Source organism: Neolamprologus brichardi, chromosome 6 (genome assembly GCF_056152115.1).
Source record: "Neolamprologus brichardi isolate AB-2024 chromosome 6, ASM5615211v1, whole genome shotgun sequence".
In the NCBI taxonomy this organism is placed as follows: Eukaryota; Metazoa; Chordata; class Actinopteri; order Cichliformes; family Cichlidae; genus Neolamprologus; species Neolamprologus brichardi.
The window spans coordinates 3255884-3265000 of NC_142109.1; the positions used below are offsets into that span (position 1 = coordinate 3255884).

Consider the following 9117-nt stretch of genomic DNA (forward strand, 5'->3'; position numbering starts at 1 on the left):
CTTTGCAGATCTCGTCTGTCCTGCTTGGTGCAGTTCCCAAACCAGGTGCAGATGTTTGCCGTCAGGACGCTCTCGATGGTGCAGCAGTAGAAGTTCTTGAGCACCTTCAGTGGCAGATGGAAGTCTCTAAGTCTTCTGAGGAACAAGAGACGCTGATGGGCTTTCTTAACCAGGGTGTTGAGGTGTTGATTCACTCACCATACCGCACACAGCACCTGATAATCCTTTTACATCCTATTATTTATAATACAGTTGATTTAAAATTATTTCATCTCCACAAAAATACAAGAACAGACAGATAAAAGTAAAGTATTAAGAGATTAACAAAAACAAAATAAAGGATGAGGATTTGATGCTTTGAATTAGAAATATAGGAGATGCTTCTTTCCCCTGCACCATACGTTCAGAAGGTCAGAACATCCTGTCTCAGTGACACTATTGAAGTCCATGTTAATTTTTGGATAAAATTCTAGGCTTGCTTGTTATCAGCTCTTCTGAAAACATTAAGCTGAGCCAAAATGTTTCAAACTAGAGTACTACAGTAACTAGACCACCTATATTAGCATCTCATCTTTGGCTTCCTGTATTTCTTTCTTTCTTGAATTCAAAATTGTGATTCTATAAATTCTATATCCTGAATGATCAGACCTCATATCTTTTTAAAAGACCTCATAGCACCACATTATTCCAATATTGTATGTAAACATGGGCTCCTCTAGCAAACCAGTTCAAATTTAATAGTTAAGTCAAGAGAAAGGCTGATAAGTAAGTCATAATTTAGTTATACTTCATCCTTAATTGTACCAAATGTGACTGGAGGGCCCAGTCAGACCAGCTGATTTTCAAAATAAAGGACCCGGTGCAGATTATACACTGTGACTCTGAAACACTCCTGGTCTTCTTTAACTGCAAGTTGCAATATCTCGGACATGAGAATACACCACAGACCTGGTGCATTTCAGGGGTCAGGCTGTTGTTGATCTAATCTGACACAGTGACCATCCCTCATTCATCCTCACTTTCCCTTCTCGTGCATTTCTGTGGCTCTTTGCTTGCCTTTGTGTTTACTGTTATTTTGTTGTTTCTCTGTCTTCTTCTTTCCTCTCTTTAAAGTGTTTGCACACCTCTAATAATTAAATAATTTACATCAAAATTTAAAAAAGTAAAATTTGAACAAATCCTAGGTGACTGCAAACTTTTATTAAAATAATAGCATCAGAATTTTTAAAAAGCCAGGTACCAGCAGCTCCATCGATGAACTGCTGCTGTGACCATAATTTTATCTTGCCATTTTCTCCAATTAATAACAAAAACACCTTTGGTTAGTAGTGCCATTGTGGCCCTTTGTTCATCATTTTTATGAGCAGAATTTACAGGTGTAGACAAGTGGTGGAACCTCAGAATCTCATCTCTGCTTTGTGTAGATATGTGTTACTGTTGGCTTCATCAGGTGGTGGCCTCCGGCTGATAAGCTGGAGGAGATGTCTGGGGAGAAGGAGGCCTGGGTTTCTCTGCTGAGGCTGCTGACCCCACACCCCACAGATAACTAGAGAAAAATGGATGGATTTATCAGCTTTAGCACCTACAGCTTTAGTGCTCCTCCACAGTTATCCTTCTTCTTCATAAACAGTATGATATGAATCAAAAAATTAAAAATGGTACTGACACTATGTTGGAAAAGGGTGGGGGAACAGAGGGACCGGAGGCGTGTCTCAATGATTACATTGGACCTATGACACAAGGGGGTGGAGCAGTTGTGATTAAGCCATTAGTTGCATGAGCACACCCCCATACTTCTTGTGCTACTTTTGGTATTAAAACACCACAAAATTAGTTATTAATATAACACATTTAGAGGGCTGTATGTGGTTTTGAAAACAACAGCATTCAGTCCCAGATGTAATGGCTTCATCCTTATTCATGCTTCATGCTGAAAAAATCACATGAAAAAGAAGGAAGTGTGACAGTTTTACTTTTCGGTCTTGTGCTTCCCAACAGGGACATGATTTTTAAAGACAACATCTTTTTCTATGGTAAGTAGAAGTTACTATTCTATATATTTATTTTTATTGTGTTTTTGCACACTGGAAAATACAATATTTAAACTCTTTGCTGATACAATTTTCTGTCACACAGACAGAAGAGAGGAGCAGCCATGAGTGCAACTGCAGCAGCAAGGATTGAATTTGTATTTGTACTGCTTCTCACTGCATCGGGTACTGAATAACTATCTTTTACAATGAAGGAAACTAATAGAGTGACATTTGTTTTAAAGTTATAATGTGATATTAAAAGTTATAGTGTGTTTATCACGACATTTCCACAGATTATTAAAATGTCCCCACCATCAGCATCTCTGTTTTTATCTCGACATGTCTCTGTTGTGTATGACTGCATAAAAACTGCATTGCTGTTTGAAATAACTCTAAGTGGGTCTGATAGTATATCTGAAGTATTTAGTTACGGCGTCTCTATACTAAAACAAAACAGGAACCAAACATCTTCACTTCAATTTCTTCAATTTCTATTCTCCTTTTGGTTTCTAGTAAAGCAGCTCTCAGAGATCTGCAAACGCAGCACTTCTGTTCTGCATTTTATAAAGTTTACTATCAAACTCATCATCAGTCTCATTGCACAGTAAACAGTTTGAAACATGAGCATTTTAACACACTAACAATAATTAAGATGCACATTAAATCTGAATTTAGGTGAAAATTACAGATGCCTTTCTTAGTCAACACTTTTTCTTTGTTAGAATAGAACAGAATAAAATAAAATAGTCTTTTATTGTCATGGCAACTGTGCATGAATAAAATATAAATAGTAAGACAGCAGGGAGAAATAACAAACAATTATAAATGTATACAAAATTACAGAAAAGCACACAGTTTTGTGTACATCAATATAAAACTTAATCATTAAAGTGTTGAACATAAATAATAACGTGGCAGTCAAAGTGCATAATAAAATATTAAATTTCATATAGAGAAAGCTTTGTCTCAATGACTTGCATTTCATTTTAAAGACACTTCATGCAAATGTTTTCATTATTAATGTCACTGTGATTGTGTCTGTAGTGTCTGATGTGCTCTGTGTTACAGCGGTACTGGGTCAGAATGGTTGGTCAGTGACTTACACTTCCACTCACATCTGCGCCTTGAAAAAATCAACAGTGGACATAGGCTGCAGCTACAGTTACCCTTCTACAAGACACAATATGAATACTGCAGTTCAAAAAAGACTTTGGTTTAAAAACAAGGATGAACCGTTGGATTTGAAAACATACTCGCGTCGAGCGGAGTACCGCTTTCATGAGAACGACTGCACTCTGAGGATCACAGACCTGAGAGAGAGAGACTCAGCTGAGTACAAGTTCAGATTCATAACAAATCAGCCTGATGGAAGTTATACTGGTTCACCTGGAGTCACTTTGACTGTCACGGGTAAGATTTTCATTGAAATTCTATTGTTTTGTTTGGTGGATTAGTTTAAAATGAGGATTATTTGTTTCTTCCTCACAAATCCAGACTTGCAGGTGAAGGTGAGAAGATTGGTAAGCCACACAGAGCTGCAGTGTCACAGCAGCTGTGATGTAATTGATCCTCCATCATATGTTTGGTACAAAAATGGACAGAAAATAGAGGAAGAAACATCTTCTCTGCGAATCTCTGTTGGAGGTGATGACAGCAGCTATTCCTGTGCTGTTAAAGGACATGAGGGTTACAGCTCTGCTGCAGTGTGTGAGTTTACTCCACAGTGTCACTATAAAAATCCTAAAATCATACAAAACATTTCAAGATTTAAAAAAAAAAACACCTTATGTTTAAAGCTCTCTTTTTAAACTTCCTCTTATCCTCCAGTTTCTCCAAAGCTCTACTATGTGTTAGTGAATCCTTCTGCTGAAGCAGAGGAAGGAACTTCAGTGTCTCTAAACTGTGGCTTTAATGCTAACCCAGCAGCTAATTACAGCTGGTACAAGGGAAACATCCAAACACGTATCAGTGAAGGAACGGCCCTCGACTTTTCGTCTATCCAGCCCTCTGACTCTGGAGAATATTACTGCACAGCTGAGAATGAGCTGGGGAGGAGTGCGTCTCAGTCCATCTTTATTAACGTGAAATGTGAGTAAATCAACTTTAATAACAGTTTGCTTGAACCCATTTACTTTATTCCATCTCTCCTGAGTTGTTTTTCTATCATCAAATATTAAACATTCAATTCATTGAAAGTGGATTGCTGTGTAAACCTACTGTACAACCCATTAATATTTCATCTGAATGATTCAGTTACTGAAAGGTTTCTGGTCAAATGTCTCTATGGTTTATGAAAGCAACAAAACATTTACCATAAGAATTAAAAAAAGGAACCAGCTCATTTTGAGTTTGCTCACATCCGTTTTCTTGTTTCTGTTTCCGGCATGATCTGTCATTAGTGATCTAAGCAAAACACATAGAGGCAGCAACGTTTTCACTGCCAAACTGAGCATACACAAAACAAACTACAGAGCTTTTAGTCATAGTTATGCAACATACTGCATTCAATACAACACAAATGTATCTTTGTGTGTTATAAGATTTCCCTTTAATTGCCATCATATTTGAAATCTCCAGTGGGATATAAAGAATATATCTGCATCAGAAAAATCACATTTGTTGACCTGAAAGTTTTTGCATGAGGAACAGATTTAGATTCAAACACTGTGAAGTTGATTCATCCGGATATCTTCTCCTTCAGATGCACCAAAACTTGTTAATGTGTCAGTGACTCCCTCTGGTGAGATAGTGGAGGGCAATTCAGTAACTCTGACTTGTAGCAGTGATGCTAACCCAGCAGCTAAATACACCTGGTATAAGGGGAATAACAATAAACCTCTAAGTGTAGACACACAGCTTGTCTTCACCTCAATCCAGCGATCAGAGTCTGGACAGTATCGCTGCAGAGCTTACAACAGAGTGGGGGCGACATCTGACACCATCTCTATTCATGTGAAATGTGAGTGAAACTAATTTATACATCAGATGGTCCTGAAATCTCTCTCACTGAGAGCATTACTTCCTCATTATTTCCCTGAAATACTAACGAATTGAATCATTTTCTTTCTCTCAGATCCCCCAAAGTTTGTCTCAGTATCAGTGAGTCCTTCTAATGAAATCAGTGAGGGGAGCTCAGTAACTCTCACTTGTAGCAGTGATGCTAAACCAACAGCTAACCACTTCTGGTACAAGGATGACGATCAGACACCTCTCAGTAATGAACGACAGCTCTCCATCACCTCCATCCAGTCCTTTGACTCTGGAGAGTATGTCTGTGCAGCTGAAAACCACCTGGGAAGGATGACGTCTGAATCCATCTTTATTGTTGTGATATGTAAGTTCTTCCTTCACCTTTATGCTTAACCATCCAAATCTCCTCACTGAGCAGCTTGTAGAACAGTCGATTTAGTGAATAACTCAGTCTTTGCAGGAACTAATACTAACCTCTCTTTTTTCTCCCTCAGATGCTCCAAAGTCTCTCTCTGTGTCGTTCAGTCCCTCTGGTGAAATCCAGGAGGGCAATTCAGTGAATCTGACTTGTAGCAGTGATGCTAACCCCGCAGCTAACTACACCTGGTACAAGGAGAATAGCCAAACACCTCTCGTTGTAGAACCACAGCTCTCCTTTATCTCCATACAGCCCACTGATTCTGGAGAATATTACTGCCAAGCTGTAAACAAAGTGAATACTTCCACGCCTAAATACATCTCTATCCATGTGGCATGTAAGTCAGACAGTGTTTAAAAGCAACATTCAGCTAGTTATTGTCAATATTTTATCTCATTATGAATTTGCCAATATTATCTCAAACTGCTTTATAATTACAGTCAGCTGCTGTAGGTCAGCAGCTGACCTAAATAAAGTAAATTTATTTTAATATAACATTTTAATATCATTATCATCACTGACTTCAATTTATGATCATACATTTGTCTGGGATGATTCTGTGTTGTGGTGAGGTAGCAGTTCAGTGACTAAGATAGTTTATGTTCTGTTAGACACTGCAGGGAGGTTCTGGGTTCACACTTTTGCCCAGCTTGGACCTTCCTGCAGAGTTTACATGTTTTCCCAGAGTACAATGACACACTTGTTGCGTTAACAGGCAATTCTAAATTGAAGGTATGGGTGCATGCGAGGGCTGTACAGCTGTACTCCCTCTCTGATGATGATGTTCTCTTACCCAGTTTGAATTGGGACCATCTCCAGTGGTTATATAAGCGCTTAAGAATGGCAGATGATAGATGACATTACCCAATCAATGATTTGCTTGATAGCTGTGTGCAAGTCTCTGTTACGACCCCCTCTGCTAGGCGTCAGGGAAGGAGTAACATACACAAGCCCCCAACACAAAACTGAGTAAAGAAAAAAGGTTTTAATTTCAAACTTTGAACAGAAAACCGACAGGGCTGTTCAACAGGCCACTGGGCAAACAATTATTAAATTAAGAAAAAACAGTCAAGAGTAAAAGCTAAAGGTTAACTAAGGCAAGCTGGCCACACACAAAATAAAAGCTAAGGGTTAACTGAGGCTAGCCAGCATCACAAAATTCTACTCACAGCCAGCTAGCAGCTCAAAACTCTAATCAGTCTAAGTTCAAACATGCACCAAGGTTTGACAAAGTTCAGCAATATGAACAAGTTCAACAAAGATCGAAGAGGGAGACACGAAGGGCAAACTGCATGTTCAGTCCTAAGCAGCAGCCACTGAGTGAAGGACCTCCAGCCTTTTGTAGCCACAGGTGGGCACGATCAGCCACTGATTGCCTCTTGGAGCATCACGGGATCCCCGGGCAGCCAATCGTCCGTGTGGTCTGGCACACTTCATTCTGCATAAGAGAGGGTTGGCACGGGTCTCCCAGTAACCAATCACCCACAAGTCATGGCACACATGGATTTGCATGAACACAAAAAGGCAGTCTCACTCCCTCCAAGGCCCAGGGCCGTAACAGTCTCATACAGAGATTTGTATTATTGTATTATATCAAGGCAGCCCCCATTCATTTTTTTCATAGACACAAGCCACAACCTTAAATATTAAGCAACTTTGAGCTAAATGATCATATTAACTCTCTGTTTACACATAAAGCAGCTTGAAAACACTAGTGTAACCATTAGGCTCACAGAGTTGTTTGATTTTATCAATAATCAATAATAAACCTTTGCAGGAACTAATGACATGCATATAATCTATATTATTTCTCTACCAGATGCTCCAAGGCCTCTCTCTATGTCAGTGAGTCCCTCTGCTGAGATAGTGGAGGGCAGTTCAGTGAATTTGACCTGCAGCAGTGATGCTAACCCAGCAGCTAATTACACCTGGTATAAGACGAACAATCAAACCCCTCTCATTAAAGAACCACAGCTCATCTTCAGCTCCATCCAGTCCTCTGACTCTGGGGAATATTACTGTACAGCTGAGAACAAGCTGGGGGTCTCATCACCAACATACAACATCTCTATTAATGTGACATGTGAGTGAAACAAGGTTATTTCTGTGAAGGTTCTCAGTCATCCAGGTCATCGTAGTCTAAGGAGCTTGGAAAGAAAAGCATCTGGACTTCTTTAAGTTGCTTGAAGACGTTTCACCCGTCATCCAAGAAGCTTCTTCAATTCTAAGGTCATAATGGTGGAGAGTCCCAGATTTAGAAAACAGGGTAGAAAACTTTCACTTGGTGCTTTAAATTATGTTAACATTTGCTTTACTTGCTCTTCCATCAGCTTTGTTGCTTACTCCACTACATGATCAAAAGGGAGTTTCACTCTGTGTGAGCAACATATCACGGGAGTAAGCAATAAAATGATGTCAAGTTACTGAATTCATTTTAAAAGTGATTCTATTTTAATGTAATTTTAGTTATTTTATAATATGAAAAAGTCAGATGAATTGGTGATTTACACACTCATAAATCAAGACAGGTAGACAAACAGGTAGCAAAATACAACCTCCAGGGAAGAAATTCTTAAAATAAAGCTTTTGTGACCACTGAGTGCAAAGGACAGAGTGTAACACTTTCTCGTAATTTTAATATTTTAATATTCATATTTTAAAATAATATATTTTAATATATGAGTAAAGTTCATAACAGCAGTTACTGAAGCAAGAGGCAACTTTGTACAGCTTACAAAAAAATTAGAAAGATAAAGCGACACAGAACCAATAACCTGAACAACATCAGCTTTCCTGTTTACTTAACAATCACAATTAGCTCCCAATATTGTCATGCATTGTGTGTAAAAAAGTGGGTTAAAACTGTATTGTTAAAAGTACAGGTCCGCTCTGTGTTCTCCTGCAGATGCTCCAAAGCTTCCCTCTGTGTCAGTGAGTCCCTCTGCTGAGATAGTGGAGGGCAGTTCAGTCACTCTGACCTGTAGCAGTGATGCTAACCCAGCAGCTAATTACACCTGGTACAAGGAGGATGAAGCCTCACCTAAAACTTCTGGACAGAACTTCACCATCACTGACTTCAGACCTGAGCACAGTGGGAGTTATTACTGTGTTGCACAGAACACCAGAGGGCATCATTACTCCACCTTACAGCTGACTGTTGTATCAAGTAAGTTAAATCTGATTTGTCTCATATCTGATCCTGTAGTTGTGTGTTCTATTCATTTGGTTGAGTTTGGTTATGGCTCGTTTTAGTTCAGGCTTAGTTATTAGGATTTAAAAGTGCCACCCTCATTCATTTGATCACTTTTTTAGGAGCATGGAAATTAACAGCTGTCATAGTCCCTGCTATTCTTCTGGGTCTTATACTCTTATACTCGGTCATCCTATGGATCATGTGAGTGGAACTTATGTGCCATTTATTGTATTGTCATTTCACTAAGTTTGTAATTTCTTTAACACTTTCATTTAATCATCATCCCAACTAGAAAAAACAGATCCTCAAAGCAGCAGCAGCCTGAGCCTAGAGAGGAACTGGACACCAGTGAACAGGTGACAGGAAATATTACTTGCTTTAAAGTAAATGCTGCTGCTTCACTTTCTGCAAAAAGTTTCCAGAAGCTTTCTGGAAAACCTTGTGTGGAATAGCTTTTAAGTTCTAAGACGTAAAATAGAACTTATGGTAAAATAAGCTTATAT

At 38.9% G+C, this 9117-nt stretch overlaps 1 protein-coding gene across 1 annotated transcript in view; it reads left to right on the forward strand.

The window, feature by feature from the left end:
• Positions 1-2792: 2792 nt before the first annotated feature.
• The window catches only part of LOC102791783 (B-cell receptor CD22-like), a 6693-nt gene continuing 368 nt past the window's right edge, over positions 2793-9117 (forward strand). Inside the window, exons 1-11 of the mRNA XM_087842387.1 lie at positions 2793-2801; positions 2987-3443; positions 3528-3740; positions 3861-4121; positions 4735-4992; positions 5107-5367; positions 5498-5758; positions 7241-7504; positions 8327-8587; positions 8734-8815; positions 8907-8970. Coding sequence (XP_087698513.1) covers positions 2793-2801; positions 2987-3443; positions 3528-3740; positions 3861-4121; positions 4735-4992; positions 5107-5367; positions 5498-5758; positions 7241-7504; positions 8327-8587; positions 8734-8815; positions 8907-8970 — 2391 coding nt within the window. The remainder of the gene's footprint in view (positions 2802-2986; positions 3444-3527; positions 3741-3860; positions 4122-4734; positions 4993-5106; positions 5368-5497; positions 5759-7240; positions 7505-8326; positions 8588-8733; positions 8816-8906; positions 8971-9117) is intronic.